At 41.7% G+C, this 17,834-nt stretch overlaps 1 protein-coding gene across 2 annotated transcripts in view; it reads left to right on the top strand.

The window, feature by feature from the left end:
- Nucleotides 1-14,463, top strand: part of SYTL2 (synaptotagmin like 2) — a 64,839-nt gene extending 50,376 nt beyond the window's left edge. The window contains exons 10-19 of one of the 2 annotated variants that reach the window (XM_074155001.1): nucleotides 1,183-1,236; nucleotides 3,663-3,757; nucleotides 4,917-5,036; nucleotides 6,067-6,236; nucleotides 7,794-7,896; nucleotides 8,343-8,513; nucleotides 9,654-9,732; nucleotides 10,643-10,742; nucleotides 11,487-11,692; nucleotides 13,304-14,463. In XM_074155001.1, coding sequence (XP_074011102.1) covers nucleotides 1,183-1,236; nucleotides 3,663-3,757; nucleotides 4,917-5,036; nucleotides 6,067-6,236; nucleotides 7,794-7,896; nucleotides 8,343-8,513; nucleotides 9,654-9,732; nucleotides 10,643-10,742; nucleotides 11,487-11,692; nucleotides 13,304-13,449 — 1,244 coding nt within the window. In that variant the 3' untranslated portion in view covers nucleotides 13,450-14,463. Of the gene's footprint in view, nucleotides 1-1,182; nucleotides 1,237-3,662; nucleotides 3,758-4,916; nucleotides 5,037-6,066; nucleotides 6,237-7,793; nucleotides 7,897-8,342; nucleotides 8,514-9,653; nucleotides 9,733-10,642; nucleotides 10,743-11,486; nucleotides 11,693-13,303 lie in introns of those variants that run through there. The other variant, XM_074155009.1, reaches the window with a different exon arrangement.
- The last annotated feature ends 3,371 nt before the right edge of the window (nucleotides 14,464-17,834 follow it).

The raw sequence follows: 17,834 nt of genomic DNA, 5'->3' as shown, positions 1-17,834 counted from the left end.
AAATAGTGAAAGTACTGGCAACTCCCAAACCAGTAATGAGCAACAACTGCCCCTGTCTCCTGGCTGCTCGCTTGGGTCAAATTAGTAGAGGGTGGAAGTATGAAAAAAAATCATCTTAGTTTAGCAGTGTTTCACCTGAGTATTCCTGCAGTTAATGTACCGACTCACTTTAAGAGAATACAGTGAGATGAGACTGTACTTAAAATTCATAGAATCATCGAATTGTCTGGGTTGGAAGGGACCTTTAAGATCATCTAGTCCAACCATCAACCTAACTCTGATGAAAAAAACCCCATCACTAAATCATGGCACTAAGCGCTGTGTCAGCCTGTCTTTTAAATACCTCCAGGGATGGTGCCTCAACCACTTCCCTGGGCAGCCCATTCCAATGTTTAATAACCCTTTCCATGTAAAATGTTTTCCTGATATCCAATCTGAACGTCCCCAGGCGCAACTTGAGGCCATTTCCTCTTGTCCTGTCACCTGTGACTTGGGAGAAGAGACCGACCCCCACCTCTCTACACCCTCCTTTCAGGGAGTTGTAGAAAGGGATAAGGTCTCCCCTCAGTCTCCTTTTCTCCAGGCTGAACAACCCCAGCTCCCTCAGCTTCTCCTCATAAGACTTATTCTCCAGACCCCTCACCAGCTTCGTTGCCCTTCTCTGGACCCACTCCAGCACCTGGCATCCCTCTGTAGCCTCCTACATTTGGTTTGGGTTTTTTTAATTTAATTTAATTTTTTTAATTATTCCTGTCTCCCTTCACCCTGCCCCTGAGTGTTTTCATGCTTATCCCGTGTCTGATGGGGAAGACATAAACTGAACTTACATTTGTAAACTGAGGTGTGGAGGTGCAGATTTTGAAAGATGTTGGCTACTCTTGGCGAGTTACTCTTCTAATACCCCTTAACGCTGTTGCTTGCTTCTAACTGGTTTCTAGGTTTAGGTGTGCACTAACATTGTTGCAACAGCAACTGGTAGAAACTGAGGCTGCTGTTTGGATGTAGGCTTGCAGTAGTGTGTGAAGTAGAAAGCAGCTCTTGAATTTAACCATTCTCGTGGCTCTACTGGTTTGTTTGGTTTTTTGTCCTCGTTACTCTTAATTTTGTCAGTACCACTGCCATCCATTTTACCATACAGAACAGCAAAATTTCTAACTGTGTGTTACTTTTTTTCCTGCACAGATAAAGGAAAAAAAAATAATCCAAAGGAAGAATTAGCTCTTAGTGCTGAAGATGGTAAATATCTTTTGTGTCTGCATGGAAATCTGTTGTTTTTTCAATGGCCTCTGCTTGCTAGTGAAGGATTTTTTTTAACTAAGCATTGTATTGTGCTTTTGGATTTTTATTAACTTCAGCATGACCAAAATGCTTTGGTAGAATTTTGTTGTGTTGTTTTGTTCTTAAGGAATATACCTATATCCTGCTATATCTGTAGAAACTCTGTGCTACCTACCAGTGTATTATTTTGGCCTTTGGTCATTCTGCCTATGAAACAGTTACTGAAATCATTGAGACATTTGAGTTATTAGGTCAGTTGAAAGACTTTGCCAAAGTAGACATTGAATTTATTTGTTCATCTGTTGCATTTTAAAATGCAAGATGATTTTTTGTCACGCAAAACACCCTTCAGAATACATCAGTTGAAAAGGAACCTCTTTTATAATCCCTGTCTCGGTCCAGCAAAGCAGAATTACTCCAAGCAATAGATGAGCTGCTGGATCAGCTGCTGTTGGTACCACGAGCCCATTAGTGCATTACAGATACCTTACTGTTAGATTTTTCTTTATGCCTTTAGAAATTCCAAATTTATGCAAAGTAAAAGCAAACCTGTTCCAAGAACATGTGAGGATGAACGCAATATAAAGCCACCAAATAACATTGAATATGGGGGAATATAACACACAATTCTTTGTTTACTGCATTGAGGCACTACAGTTTTAAAATAAAGTTGTGCACAGTTGCATTTATTGTCATGTTTTAGATGCTTTAAAACATTTTGCCTGTTAGTGGCCTGTAGTATAAATAGGATGGTTGTAGCATAGTAGGATGGATGCAATGTCCTGTACATTAACAAGAATTCAGTACTGTCCTGCATTTGTATTCAAATGGAGACCCCGACTGAAAGCGTGTTATATATTCAATATGGAATTGTAGACACTTATCTGAAAGGAGTTGGGGGGGTTGAGTTTAATTTATTAAGAGTGAAGTTTTGAAAAAAAGACAAAGAGCCAAATTGATAGCTGCACAGGCAGAATAAGGCAAGTTCTCTTGAAAATACTATTAATCGTTCTGCTTTGCTTAGTTTGTACACTCGTGTTACCTTTGTTGTGATCCAGCTCCTCAAAGGAGGACAGTGAGGCAAAACATAGAGACATATGGGGTCTGGGGAAGTCAAAAACTCCCCACATATAAAATAGTTGGATGCTATTTGTAATTTTGCAAAGCTGTTTGTGCTACCGAGTGACTGTTGTCAATACTGAGCAGGTCCGAAACCTGATCAGCATCAAGAGAGGAATGAAAATGCAGCGGGAAGTGAGTAATAGGATTCTTCCAGAGAGACTTCTCCGCTGAAACTTAAACTAATACGCTAAAAATCCTTTTTTTATTTAACAACTACTGGGTTACACATCTGGACTAGACACTTGCTCAATGGCAAAGCTGCATCTAACTGCATACTGACAGTAACTGAGATGCTGAGCACTGTTTGAGCTTCAACAGCAAAAGCTTTGCAAAAGCTTAACTCAGGCCTTGCAAACAATCCCGTCGTGTGTTCAGTGCTTCATTTCATGCAATAGATACGTGCCCCTTTAGCTGGCTGTTTGTTGCCAAATCTGTCATACGATATTCAGTGTTGGTGCATTTCACAATGTGCATCCGGTCCAAAGATACAGAGCTTTAGTGCGTTATTAAATATAAGCGGGGTTAGAGCATGGAAAATTCTGAGCTTACTGCAAACTGCGTTTTTGCAAGGCTGGTGCTTGGGCAACTAAGCTTTGCGCAGTGAAAGAGCCTAGAAGTGAACTTCAGTAGAGGTATACAAAAGTTGAAGAGATGGGCTGCAAAGAAGTGCATCATTAATGAGATATGCATCTTATAATTAACTAGGAATACTTGAACCTTCCTTCTTCGGGTCTAAAAATTGCTTGATTTACAAAAATGTTCCTATCGCAATTAATTAGACTGAGTAAATAAAAGAACCGCGTTTGGCTTGTACACTGACTTCTTACCGAGAACCTTGTGATGAGACTCATGTCAGTGATGGTATGGTTAGTGCGTGAGTGCACTTATCCTTCTTCTAGGAAGAAAATTGAGAAGGTAAACTGAAAACGTTTTCTCCATCTCATTTGACCGGAATATGCTTGCAGCACCCAGGCTTGTGCATCATGTCAAGCAAAGTAAACACTTCTGCTCCTGCCAACGTTCTTTGGTCAGTGTTATAGGTGTAATATAAGTAGATTATCATGTTATTATTACATATCCTAACGGTAGCTTCTCTGAGTCCTACAGGGAGGGTGGTGGAAATCTTGCAACCAAGATGTAAACAGGCTGTGCATGTGCATGTGTTTCATCTGAATTTTGTTTCTAACCACGTCCTGTTATGGAATCTCACTGTTTTGATGTACAAACTTATTTTTGAAACCTTTTGAATTGCTGCCCTTCAGTTTCCACAGTGCCTTCGCAGCACGAGAAGCAGTTTTCCAATCCTGAAAAACTCAAAGGACTGAGCAAGTCAGTACCATCGTTCCTCCAGGACGAGGCAAGTTCCACCTCCGAAATACTGTAACTAAGAATTGAGATTACTGTGGCATTAGGCATTTGCTAAGTGGTGCTTTCCAGGGTCTGCCAAGTCGGTTTGCTATTGGACCATGGAGTTGAGCTTGTCAGGAGATGATCGATCAAGAGATGATTCCAAACAACCTGTGGCTAATCAACCTTTCCGAAGCTTTAGCCCAGTAACTAGAGGTTTATTCTTACTGTACTGCTAAACACACAGAGCATGTTTTACCTGGGAGATTGAAGCATAGTGACTGCTTGCTGTTATACCCAAAGGCAATCTCTAAACTAACAGGTCTTTTTTTTTTTTTTTTTTATCTTCAGAACAATTAAATCGTTTGGTTTTTTTATTTATTAATTAAAAAGCTCATTCACGTGGGTTTGGAATGAAAAGGCCGGGGGGGAACCCTTGTAACTTTTCCACAGGTGGAATATAACAGGGAGATGATGCTTTCTATGGCAGCTGGCACAGGGAGATGCCAAAGCACACAGGGGAAGTGAAGCATCCATTCTTTAGTACGCGGATGGGATGGAGACAGAATGGGGTTATAAGCACATAACCTGAGAATGACCAAGTAAAGCAAAACTGCAGTTCCCCAGTGCAAGAGCAGGGCCCTGCTTGCCCTCTTGCAAGAAAAGCTTTTTACGAGAGCTGTTTGCTATACCCAGTCCTGTTCTACTGTGCCCGTTGCCTTCCAGCTGCCTGCCTTGAAGACAGGCTACAGAACTGATGGTATTCGCTATATACCAGAAAGGGAGTGGGAAAAGACCTGAGCGTTACCACTGGCATAACTTTATGCACGAGAGAGGGAAGTAGAGAAGTTGAGTTTAACTTTCCCAATAAAGTTAACTTTGTACTTTTTCATTGTTGTTTGAGATTTAAAATCAAAATGGTTGCATTGCTGCTTAAAAAATGTTCAGTGTAGGTTTTTCATCAGAAAAATTATCTTTCAACTCTTTTTTTTTTTTAAGTGTATGAGCTAATTTAAGAAATGTTAATTACTCATGTTGCTCAACAAGGGGATTTAAATTCAGGTTTTCACTGAGTCCCAATCTGCATTAAAATTCTGTTTGTTGTTTTTTAATGTTCCCTGTGACTATAAAGAACCTACACAGACTTTCTTTCTGTGATGTTTTTGTAGAGTGATGACAGAGAGACAGATACAGCATCAGAAAGCAGTTATTCCCTTGGCAGAATCAAGAAGAGTCCCAGCTCTCTAACCAATCTTAGCAGCTCTTCTGGCATGGCCTCCTTGTCCTCTGTATGTAAACCAAAGCCTCGTGTTAATGGCACTTCGCTTTTGCTAATCTCTTCGGTATCGGTTCGGCTCCCTTCGTATTCCTCTTTTCTTCCCTTGGCATCTCCGTCTCCTTCCTTCCCTCTCTGTTATGTGAACCCTTGCATGGAATTGCCTAAAAAAATATGAAATAAATTGGTTTTACTTATTCTTCTTTTCTAATATATATCTGAGCCTGTTCAGGACTCCATTGTGCAGCCTACTCTATAAACGCTGAACAAAGAGGTGGCTTTTACCCTAGAGTGGACATTTGTAACAGAAAGTAGGGATTGAGTTATATAGAATAAACATTTAGAAAGGAAGAAGGGGGTGTGGGGTACAAATAAATGAAAGAAAGAGACAGTATTGGTATGTGGGGTGCGTAATTAAGTCAGTGAAGTAGCTAACCAAAGGTCATTAGTTTACGTGGACTTTATGGGCAAAAGTAGAATTTTGGGGAAGGATACTAAGATTAAAAAAAAATTGCACATCCTTCCTTTTCTACGTATGTAATGTTTATTTTTCAGTGGCTTATTTAGGTGAATTGTTTATTTAGGTGAAATGACTGAATTACATAATTCAGTCACATGGACTTTTTTTCACTAATCTTTTTGTTGGTATTTTCAGAAGGCCTGTTGTCCTAAACTCTCAGGCTCTGCTTTCTGCAAGGAAGATCAGCTGAAGAGATACCTAAGTAATATTTCACGGATCTGGTCACAGGCAATCTCCAGATCTACAGCATCCTATCACTTTATTTCTTCCATTTCAATGCAATAAACACATCCACATTTTTTTGTAGAAAACTTGGCCTAACACCTTTGCTTTACAAATAACTTCCTTGTGTTACCCTGCTTGCTGAGAAGCTCGTATAACAGTGTCCGTTCCACCTCGTTATTACATCGAAAGGGACACAGTTGATTTCTTTACTGAATTCTGAGCGTAACTTCTACCCTAATCTCAAAGTACCCGGTGAAATGCAACACCTGGCAATTTTCTCTCTTCTTGTACGCCACAGGTGAGCAGCAGCCTAATGAGCATCTACAGCGCGGACTTCGGCAACGTGGATGTGAAGGGGAACATCCAGTTTGCTATTGATTACGTAGAGCAGCTGAATGAGCTCCACATTTTTATTTGCCAATGTAAAGACTTGGCAGTGGCTGACATTAAGCGACAGCGTTCAGACCCGTAAGTACAGAGAATATAGATCTATTTCCTAATGGAATTTTTTCTTTTAATGTGAAAATGAAAACTGATGTGCTTTTTTTATCCAATCTCTATACCCTGTTGGAGTAAACAACCTGATAAATAACTGAAGAGGCTACAACATGCTTTATGTGGTTTTCCACTCTGAACTGAATATAGAATTGCCACTATAAATTGGTGCATATGTTAACATGGGAAGCTCAAACTTCTAAGAAGATGAAATTCTCTTTTGAAATTCAACTTTCCAGATGGTAAATCCTGCTTTGATAAGTTTTCAATAGGATTAGAGCCTGTAAGTATGATATCTAGGCAGACTATAGTTAAATATTCTGTATTTGTATGTGTTGAGGAGACACTTCAACAGATTCTCCCTGGTAGAAGGAGGTTAATGTCCCACTTTGGAAATCACTTCACTACAGCTGTTCTATTTCTTAGATGTAACAAGCTGAACATCATAATTAAATCTGGCCAGGGACATCAAGGATAACAAGAAAAACTTCTATAGATATATCAGGAATAAAGGCAAGACTAGGGAAGATGTGGTCCCTCTCTGGAAGGAAATGGGAGACCTGGTCACCCAGGATATGGAAAACGCTGGAGGGAAGGGATACCATCTAGAGGGACCTGGACAGGCTTGAGAGGTGGGCCTGTGCAAACCTCATGAAGTTCAACTAGGCCAAGTGCAAGGTCCCGCACCTGCACATGGCAATCCCAGGCACAAATACTGAAGTATGCACTCCCACGACTTGGGAATGCTCATGGATGAGAAGCTCAACATGAGCCAGCAGTGTCTGCTGGCAGCCCAGAAAGCCAACTGCATCCTGGGCTGCATCAAAAGAAGCATGGCCAGTAGGTCAAGGGAGGTGATTCTGCTCCTCTACTCTGCTCTCGTGAGACCCCACCTGGAGTACTGTGTCCAGCTCTGGAGTCCTCAACACAGGAAGGACATGGACCTGTTGAAGCAAGTCCAGAGGAGGACCACAAAGATGATCAGAGGGCTGGAGGACCCCTCCTATGAAGACAGGCTGAGAGAGTTGGGGTTGTTCAGCCTGGAGAAGAGAGAGCTTCAGGGAGACCTTATAACAGCCTTCCAATACCTGAAGGGGGCCTACAGGAGAGAGGGGGAGGGACTCTTCATCAGGGAATGTAGCAATAGGACGAGGGGTAATGGTTTTAAATTGAAAGAGGGGAGACTTAGATTAGATACTAGAAAGAAATTCTTTGCTGTGAGGGTGGTGAGACACTGGAACAGGTTGCCCGGAGAAGCTGTGGCTGCCCCATCCCTGGAGGTGTTCAAGGCCAGGCTGGATGGGGCTTTGAGCAACCTCCTCTAGTGGGAGGTGTCCCTGCCCATGGCAGGGGGGTTGGAACTCGATGATCTTTAAGGTCCCTTCCAACTCTAACCATTCTGTGATTCTATGACGATGGCTAGTTAAGTGGATTTCTTTTACTTTATAAGCCAATACTTGTGCATTTTGGAAGGGGAAGTTGGAAAGGGTGGGGGTTTTTGCCCTTCTAACCAGTCTGTCTGAATTTTAGGTATGTAAAGACCTACCTGCTCCCAGAGAAATACAAGCTGGGCAAAAGGAAGACCTCTGTGAAGAAGAAAACTTTCAATCCAGTCTATAATGAAATCCTGCGGGTATTTACCAACTATTACTAGACATGAAATACTGTGTGTGTGAAGTATGAGGAGCTTCAGCTTTTAGGTACAGGTCCAGATGGTCTCAAAAGAGACGTCTGTGTCAGGATGAGATGGATTAACCCCTAGAAGTACCTACGTCCTTCCAGCGATAGGTTAACTCTGCTCTGGATACAGCGTTGAGAACACTGATTGTTGTGTGCTTCTTGCAAACAAACACAAGCTAAATATGAGCTTAAGATGCTCATATTGAAATTGATGAAATAAATTCATTGATGAAATAAAAAGTAAACTGTGAAGAGAGTTTTCCTTTGAAATAAAGAAGTGAGCAGTTACAGATGTCTAAACGCAGGCATGTTTTTCTCAAACCTTGTCACTTTCAAGTGACAGCACTGATGAAAATCCAGCTTGTTTTAGCTTTTTTTCTCCTTTCTTCCTCCTGGCAGTACAAAATTGAGAAGAGTCTCCTACAGAACCAAAGCCTTAATATCTCTGTCTGGCACAATGATACCTTTGGGAGGAATAGCTTCCTCGGTGAAGTGGAGCTGGATTTAGGGACCTGGGACTGGAATGGTAAATCCAACAAGCAGATCAACTGGTTTCCACTCAAGCCAAGGGTAAGGCTGGGTTAGCTGTTTCCTATTTTCCACTGTGTAAGTGCAAACCCAAGTCATAACTTAAGCCTGGGCTTGTGTGTTCTGCGGTTTTTGCGTTAGTTATAATCATAAATACATCTTCACTGGTAAATGGAACGTACCGTTCTGAGGTTTCTATTAGGCAAGTAAGTAGCTGGCTATTCCAGGAGGAAAAACTTTCTCATAGTCTAAGGAGTAGGAACTTTGAGGTATTTTTTCACTTACATCATGTTGCTGCAACAGATACATGAAGACACTTGTTCCCGGAATATGAAGCAAACCTCCTGAGAATATGGAGCAAGTGCAGCAATATCTTCATGTCAGGTGTAATGAGAACTTCCATGTTTGTGTGCCTTGTTTGTTAATGGATTTCAGCCAAAATCTAAACTTTGAGCTAAGCCACTGCCAGAGCTTCTGGTTTCTTTCCTTGGTTTTTCTCCTTTTTCTTTTTTTTTTTTTTTATTTTTCACCCCCCTTGAATTTACTTCATTAGTTTATTCCAAAATTAGCTCAATCCAAAGATTTATAATTTGTAGAACAAACCGGGAATGTCATAGTAGTCTTTAGCACTAGTTTATTTTGACTGATTTTAAAACTGCTCTGGGTAGATAAATGTAACCAAATCTTAACGGTTGTCATGTTCCACCTAGCGATGGTCCGTGACTATGAAGTAACATATTCTTGTTGCCTTTTTGCAAGATAACTCTTGTTAAGGTTGATTTTTAGATCAAAACATTCCTACAGAAAAGAGTTGATTGAAGTTCACTTTCTGTTGCACAAAGAGTAAGTTTCCTGGTTGAAGGAGCATTTGTTCTAGTTTTAAATAAGTGCACAACAGTGGGAAAGATGTGCCCTTGAAGCCTTTTGGCATCTCCTGGGTCTTGTTTTCCACTTTAGTGGGAGAGCTGCGTACCTGAGGTGATGTCAAGTGGTTAAACTTGCCCTAAAATCTCTCATGTCCTGTAAACTGAAGGAAGACTAACAGATAAGGAAACGAGAAAAAAACCCAAACTTGCCTCACGTAGAAGTCCAGTTTGTCCCAGTGGAAAACTTTGCGCGGGAAACGGTGTGTGAACTGCAAGGTTTGAGATTTATGTTTTTTTTTTTCTTCTTAAATTTCAGACTTCAACAATGGCTCTTGAACTAGAAAGCAGAGGGGAGATGAAACTAGCCCTCCAGTATGTCCCACACCCCGTTGGAGGTACACAGTGCTGCTTTGCTTGGCTTTCTCAGGCCTCTGGGGTTTTTGTTCTCCTTTTTTCATTTAAAAAAAAATAAAAATGGTTAATGCTTTTCAGCCAATTCGGATATCTTGCTTTAGTATAGAAGTAGATTATTTTTTTATTATTATTATTTTTTTCTAGAGGATTAAGTCATCCTGGTCGTGAATTCGGTTTGGGATCCAAAGATCACTTTAGGTTCTTCTGTTGTGTTTAATGTTACTACAGAAGAAACTACCTCATTGTTATAATCTAAGATTTGTAATGCAGGCTGTGTGTAACAAAATTGTGTTTTCTCCCTAATAATTTTAGAGATTATAAATTGTCAGGCAGGTGCTGCCATTTGCTAAATAAATAATAACAACACACTAAATTCAAGCAATATCAGAAGTAGAAAATAGCAGTAAGTATTCAGAATGCAGCAATTCATAGCAGTGTGACCTCTTTGGTTTAATCTTGTCTGGCATCTGGTAACTGGCTGATGTGACAGTAAAGCCAGGCCAGGTCTTTAATCCAGATTCTTACTGGAGTCAAATACATTAAGAGCACAAAGGAGCTTATTTGAAAGTACAAGTGTTAATAAATGCTAAGATCACATGGATCTCCTTATCTAGGAGGCTTGGAAAAAGAAGACCAGTAGCGTGTATTTGATCAGTTGCAACAGAAGAAAAATCATTGTAGGAATAAAGACATGATGTGATTTGCAGCCCTTTGATGGGGTCAAGATTGCAGCTTCCAGGGTTCAGAGAGGAATGGTGAATTACGATGTGTGATGATGAAAGTCTAGGCTGCGTAACACGGCTACAAATGGGCAGGAATTGCTCCATCACAGAAAATACCTTTAAAAGGGATTTACAGGGCTTAATCAGATGTTTTCTCTTATTTTTACAGGAAAGAAGAGTCAGTCTACTGGTGAGGTCCACATCTGGGTGAAGGAATGCCATGACCTTCCTCTTCTGAGAGGCAACAGGCTCAACTCTTTTATTAAGTGGTAAGAACTGTGGTTGAAGTCATCAAACACGGGGGCCTAATGCACTTTCTAATCTTATCTTTTTTTTCTACATTCAAATTAAAAACCACCTCATTATTTTATGACTCTTCTTTATTGTAATGCAAATTGTCCTGCAGGGTTTACAGCTCCGAGGTGGTAGGTACATACCACCAAGTAAAACATACTGGGAGAACTTCCTGCCTAATCCCTACTCTTTCATTTTCCCAGCTCAGTTACTCGGTGGAAGGGCTAATCAAAAACCGTGCCTCCTTTTATTTGCATTTAAACAAAGCATGTTTGTGCCAGAGTGTGGTTTAGCCTAGCAAATCCTGGGCGGGGAGAGAAGTGAGAAGCATTAGTTAGTTGTATTTCTTCCTTCTTCCTTTCCACACACAGACTGAAAATGTAAAGAGACAAGAATAACGAGAGGGTTGGGAAATGTCTGGCAGCAACAAAAAGGTTTCAGCATCACTAGTGGTAACGCAGCAAATAAACTCACTTGTGCCTCTTCCCCTTCCCTCCTATCCTCTGGAGCACAAGGGTGGGTACACACTGCCAGTATTTCTCCGGAAGGACTGGGAATATGACCTTTGACTTCATCTCCATGATGCTAAAGCACCTTCAGTCCTGTTCTGTCACACAAAGGACAGCGTTCACCAGTAGCTGTTGTCTATTCGGTATGTTCAATATCACAGACTGTGATGCTGCGCAAGTGCAAACTGACAATGCTTTTTCTTCCTGCAGTACCATTCTTCCAGATACGAGCAGAAAAAGTCGCCAGAAAACAAGAACGGTGCCAAAAACGACAAACCCAGTGTTCAACCACACCATGGTCTACGATGGCTTCAGACCAGAAGATCTGAAAGAAGCCTGCGTTGAACTCACAGTCTGGGATCACAACAAACTGGCCAACCACTTTCTGGGAGGTCTCAGGATAGGCCTTGGGACAGGTACCGGACAATTAACCCTTAATTTACAAACTACAATCTCTCCTTTTTTTCCTTTTCCTTTCTGTTTCTTCTCTTTTTGCAAAGATCACTGAGCAGCCTTTCAGTTAGTTATTTACTGAAGACTTTCATTAAGCAACTTCCCTATTCTTCAGCACAGATCCTGAAATGTAAGTAACAGTAGCGTTACAGGAGTTAGGACGACTGACAAGCAAGGAGAAATACTAGAAATAAACCTTTGTCTGCTCATACGCTGTATCTGGTGCTGTTTGAAGTACAAAATATGCTCTTCCTGCACCCAAAATCTTGATAAAGTCTTAGAAACTTACACATGCAAAAACTAGGTATGAGGTGAAAAGATAGTATGGGGTGGGGATAAAAGGACAGATCAGGAATGTGCGATAAGATTTGAAGATGTTCGATAGGAAACCTTATAAATGCAAACAAGTCTTTAGCATAAGGGCAATATAAGATGCGCAGATAGAATTATTCTATGTTTTCCCTATCATTATATTTGTCACTTTAATTGCCCTCTCTGGTCCGAGGGGAGGATGTGTTTGGAGCCTTTTCAAGAAAATGCAAGAAAAATTAACTTTTCCCAAATTAGCTACTTGCATGGTTCACCAGAATAACCAGGACTCGAGAAGCGATCGATGCCCTCTACTCAGCACTGGTGAGGCCCCACCTCGAGTGCTGTGTCCAGTTTTGGGCCCCTCACCACAAAAAAGACATCGAGGTGCTGGAGTGGGTCCAGAGAAGGGCAACGAAGCTGGTGAGGGGTCTGGAGAACAAGTCTTATGAGGAGAAGCTGAGGGAGCTGGGGTTGTTCAGCCTGGAGAAAAGGAGGCTGAGGGGAGACCTTATCCCTCTCTATAACCCGAAAGGAGGGTGTAGAGAGGTGGGGGTCGGTCTCTTCTCCCAAGTCACAGGTGACAGGACAAGAGGAAATGGCCTCAAGTTGCACCAGGGGAGGTTCAGATTGGGTATCAAGAAAAATGTTTACACGGAAAGGGTTATTAAGCATTGGAATGGGCTGCCCAGGGCAGTGGTTGAGGCACCATCCCTGGAGGTGTTCAAAAGACAGGTTGACGTGGTGCTGGAAGACATGGTTTAGTGATGGGTTTGTTTTCTTTTTTGTCAGAGTTAGGTTGATGGTTGGACTACGTGATCTTAAAGGTCCCTTCCAACCCAGACAATTCGATGATTCTGTGAATAATCTAAAATACACAAATTAGGATAGTAAATCTCAGTTTGAATCTCGGAGTACCCAGCGTTGTATTTCTGTACAAAATCAGTGTCCCGTTTTATTCTTAAACCCTCTCAGATGTCAGTGGCCCCTATATCTGTCTCCTTGGGGTTGTGAAAAAAAGACTAAGGATACCAAGGGGAAAAAAAAAAAGCCCGGAGAAAGATGATGAAGTTTCCATGTGAAGCTGTCGTTAATTGTATTTGACAGATTTGTTCAAGTGTAAAAATGTAGAACTGGATCTTCAAAGTACTGGGTCAGCCACCTGAGAAGGTGAAAGCGTTTTACAAGACAGGCAAATTTGATTGTCTGCTCTTAACTCCGCAGCACATTAAGTAAAGTTTTCCTTAAAACTGACATTTTTCTAGGCAAAAGCTACGGAACCACAGTAGAGTGGATGGATTCAACTTCAGATGAAACCGCCCTTTGGGAGAAGATGATAAACTCGCCGAACACATGGATAGAAGATACGCTACCTCTCCGGATGCTAATGGTTGCCAAATTGACAAAATAAGGTGGCTTTTTAATTGCTAGTGTCAAAAAAACCCCTTGGGAATGAAATCTAAGGAATGGGAGCGGAACTTGGAAGAGGAACTCGGTTGCTCTTTTGAGAGTCTCTGCTCCGTTGCCAGTCTGGTTTTGTGCTGTCAAATGTCACTTCGTATTTCAAATTAAACTTCTGCCTGCAGATTAGTATGTAAATTTAAAGGATTCTTTTATTCACTGAAAATTACTTCAAGAAAGAAGGCTCCTACAGAATTCAGTGGTGGAGGTAGCTGTGACACCCGGGTGCTTGTGCTGCCAAACTGAAGCATTGCTGATCCCTTAAATCTAAATTACCAGCAGAAAAAGAAGAACAAGTCACCTCTTTCTGTACACTCCTAGGATTGCTCAAGAAGTGTGATTAATAAGATAGCAACGGGGTGCATTTTGTTCACGCTCATTAGTGTCTGTATCCTCATTATGGCATCTCAGATCTCTCCAGCGAGGAATAGGAGCATGAAGAATTTTTTTTTTTTTTGAAAGTTCCTATATCTGTAGTTGTACATTTTTAGGATCTGAAAGTCGCTTCTGTAAAGAAAGAAGCATTACATGAAGCGGTACTGTCCACGTCCTGTTCTGCAGGGTGCAGAGGACCATTAACTCCAATGGACTATAAAAAATCAGGATTATAAAAAAGTTTGCTTATATGTGTGTTAATTGTCTTGCTCGTAAACAAACTTTACCCTTAAATGCTGAAGGCGTAGGAGTCAAACCTTTTTCTTTATTCAAATGCTACTCTAAAGAGTCTAAACCTGCCAATTTTAGTGATGACAAGTATGTTGGGTATTTATTCTGCAGAGTACTCTGTACCTCTATCAGCTTGTTTTTTCGCACGAAAGTACTTTATCCGTGCTTCAGCGCCACCCTTAGGAGAACGCCGGGATTACGGCGCTCTGGGGTTGGGCAGCTTTGCAGCATAGGGAATGGGACTGGGATGCGTATGTACCCTGTAGAAATGCCTGCTACGAAAGAAAGATAAATGCCTAAAATACAAAAATACAAAAAGTTTGTTTTGTTTTTTTATTTTTTAATAAAAGCAGCCTACTGAATAGGAATTCAATGTTTATTAAAAACCAATGTTTTATGTTAGCAATTCAGCGTGCGATATAGCAGAAAGCAGGCAGAAAACATTTCTGACAATAAATGCACATGTGTTCGCTCCAGCTGTGTAAGCCTAAAAGCTGGTGAAATCTTGCACCTCAGTTAGAGGAGAAAAGGGGCTCTTCACACCTCCAACTCAGATGCTTAGTTTAATCATAGACATATAAATGCTGCTCACTATTTATCATACACTATAAATGGGAAAAAGGAAAGGCGCTGTTGACCCCGCTGGGGAAACCGCTTTCTCTCTCACGGACCAGGCAGCCTGTGGAGCTTACAACTGCTGAAAGCGGCTGTCAGTCTTGGGGTGCTCCGGGTGAGACCGGTGGCTGCTACAGAGTCCACTTGGCCAGATACACAACAGTATTCTTGTAGGACCAGGGAGAAGAAGACCTTTTGTCTCGCTACTCTCTTGCCATCCTACAGCCAGACACAGCGTTTCGGCATTATCTCAAAAGACACCATTTACCGCTACACTAAATAGAGCAAAACTCAATTTACATTTCAAAAAGCTACCTGAACATAAGATTTACTTGTGCACTGCACTTCCAATTAATTAGTGTTATTAACTAATGGCACAGCAGTATTATGTACTCATCTAGATTAACTAAGAAATTGAGCCAAGTAACAGAAGCAGGCCCTTTAGTACAAAAATTCAGTGTTCCTCCCCAGTTTTTAATACCTTTTTTCAGCACGCGCAGAAAATGGAGACTGTTACAGGTGAACCTATAAGGACAGTTGAGACTGTTACAGGTGAACCTATAAGGACAGTTGAGACTGTTACAGGTGAACCTATAAGGACAGTTGTCACCACACACAAAAGTGAGTCTTCCTCGTGCTTCCAGTTTTACAGGAGGTCAGTGGAGGCAGTGCCAGCAGTGCCTCTGAGAAGCGTACTGGCACTTAACAATGCTAGATATTTTAAAGTTGTTATCACTGAGTCTGCATTAAGCTACAGATCTTTAACTTAAAGATTTTTTTCAACAGCACTTTAGCACCTGTGCTTATCTTTACTTTTTTTACTCTTGTCATACACAAGAAAAGTCCAAGCTGTCCTGGTGAGATGAACTTCAGTAGAAGGGAAGATTACAACCAAAGCTGCTTTATCAGTGGGAAAAGTACTTTGATTATGCTATATACGCTGTAGGGTTTAAGGATATTACAGTTTCACCTCCTGCTAAAGGATATAGTGTTGATTTATTAAAGGGTGCTTGAAGGTAATGGCTGCATCTAATCATGTAAACCAGCAGGGATTCTGTACTGAAAATATCTAACTGAATTAATACAAAATGCACTTTTTAAAAAAAGGTTATTGATACTTTTTGGCATTCCTCTGAACACGGGTCACGTTACAAACACAGCTTTCCATCACAGTCACTCATTCCTAACTGCAGTAGTTACGTTCCAGATCCGTAACACGTTGATAGAGAAATGCAAGTTTATGAAGTCGATCAGGACAAAAAAGTTTCAAGAAACTAGTTTCTTGGCTCTACAGTCAAAAGGAAAGGTTTTGGTCATCCCTAACCAAAACTTTAAAGGTGTATAGTTAGTTACTCACTAAAGGGCTGTTTGATAAATTGATAGCTATGCTTTGATTTTTAATTATTTAACGTAGAGAGGTTGGTGCTGGTCTCTTCGCACAGGTAATTAATGACAGAACAAGAGGGAATGGCTTCAAGCTCCAGCAGGGTAGGTTTAGACTGAACATTAGGAAAGAATTTTTCACAGAAAGAGTGGTCGGGCATTGGAATAGGCTGCCCAGGGAGGGGGTTGAGTCACCATCCCTGGATGTGTTTAAGAGCCGTTTAGATGTGGTGTTGGGGGATATGATATAGGGAAGAACTTTGTAGTGTAGGGTAGATGGTTGGACTCGATGATCCCAAGGGTCTCTTCCAACCTGGATGATTCTATGATTCTATGCATTCCCGCTCACCTTTATGAGAAAGCAGCCATGATCCTAGAATGTCTTTATGTATATTCATCCTTGCCCAGAGAAATGGGAGAAACACAACACTTGGGAAACACTTTCCTCCACTTCACAAGCTCATCTTTGCTTAAAGCCAGAATGGGGGCTTTTTGGTATATATATATATATGTATATGCATATATATAAGCGTATATGTTCTAAATTACACCCTCTTTACTTCCTATAAACCAGGCTTCAAAGTCCCAGCTCTCCTTTCATGCCCTGTGTTCAGAAACCTCCCGCTCCTTTTTCCTGCCTCCCTCTTCTGCGAGTACAGCCCTCAAACCTGAGCTGGCGCTGCCACCTGCAGCGCTTTGGTTTTACCCATTTTGCAAGATCTGGTCCTGCGCCCTCCTTGCCGTCTCGGCTTCATCTCCTTCCCATCACTCGCTCCTCTTTGCCTTTCCCAGTGGAGTCAGCAACACCTGCACCTGACTTTTTCTTTCCATCTGTATTTTTTTATTCCCTTCCGATCCTCTCCGATAGATTTTTTTTCGTTAACTGCTGAATGAAGTTGCAAGTTGTTTATGGCAAGGGCTGTGTCTTTACTTACTGTGGACCTTCAGCACGTTCTGAGAAGGTTGGAGCCTGCTATTCTGATCTCCTCTGGCCCACGCAGGGCACAAGCTGAGAGAGACTTCTGGAAATCCTCTTCCCTTTACCAAATTTGGGTGCTTCCAAGAGTGTCAGCAGGTGTTTGTTTGCTAAGAAACACTCTCAGCTCTTTCAGCCACTCTGCCGTGGCTGGCCCAGTCCCAACTGGCATGAGCACTGGGGTGACTGGATTCAGCCTCTTATCTCCATGGAGACAGAAACCCCACAGCAGGAGTGGCAACAAACGGACGGGGGGAAGAAAACACCTGGTAAGAAAACATTTTTCTCTTCTTAAACCCTGCTGTTCATTGTGTTCCCACTGGATGGCCTGAACCTTTTAGTCCTTCCCCCTCTCCTCCATTATTTCCGGGTGTTTTGGCAGGATCCATGGGAACAACAGCGGTTGGGGGGGGTGCAGGGCAGTGGAGACAGAGGCACTATCCCTAACGACGGTCACCGCTGTGCAGCTCGGTGACTGCACAGGCGTTAGTTCATTTCTGCTGTACATTATTTTTCATCCTTCCTTTAAGCTGGCTCCTTCCCACATCCCATCTTCACCTCCAGTCCAAGCCCAGGAATTCCAGGTCTGTGTCTGAATGCAAAACTCATACATCAGTTTTAGGCCAACTTGTCACACATCCGGGTAGCATGCCACATCATTAGGCACCAATGATTCTGGTGCCGATGTCACATAA

Source organism: Numenius arquata, chromosome 1 (assembly GCF_964106895.1).
Source record: "Numenius arquata chromosome 1, bNumArq3.hap1.1, whole genome shotgun sequence".
NCBI lineage: Eukaryota > Metazoa > Chordata > Aves > Charadriiformes > Scolopacidae > Numenius > Numenius arquata.
This window is presented reverse-complemented; position numbering and strand designations above follow the sequence as displayed.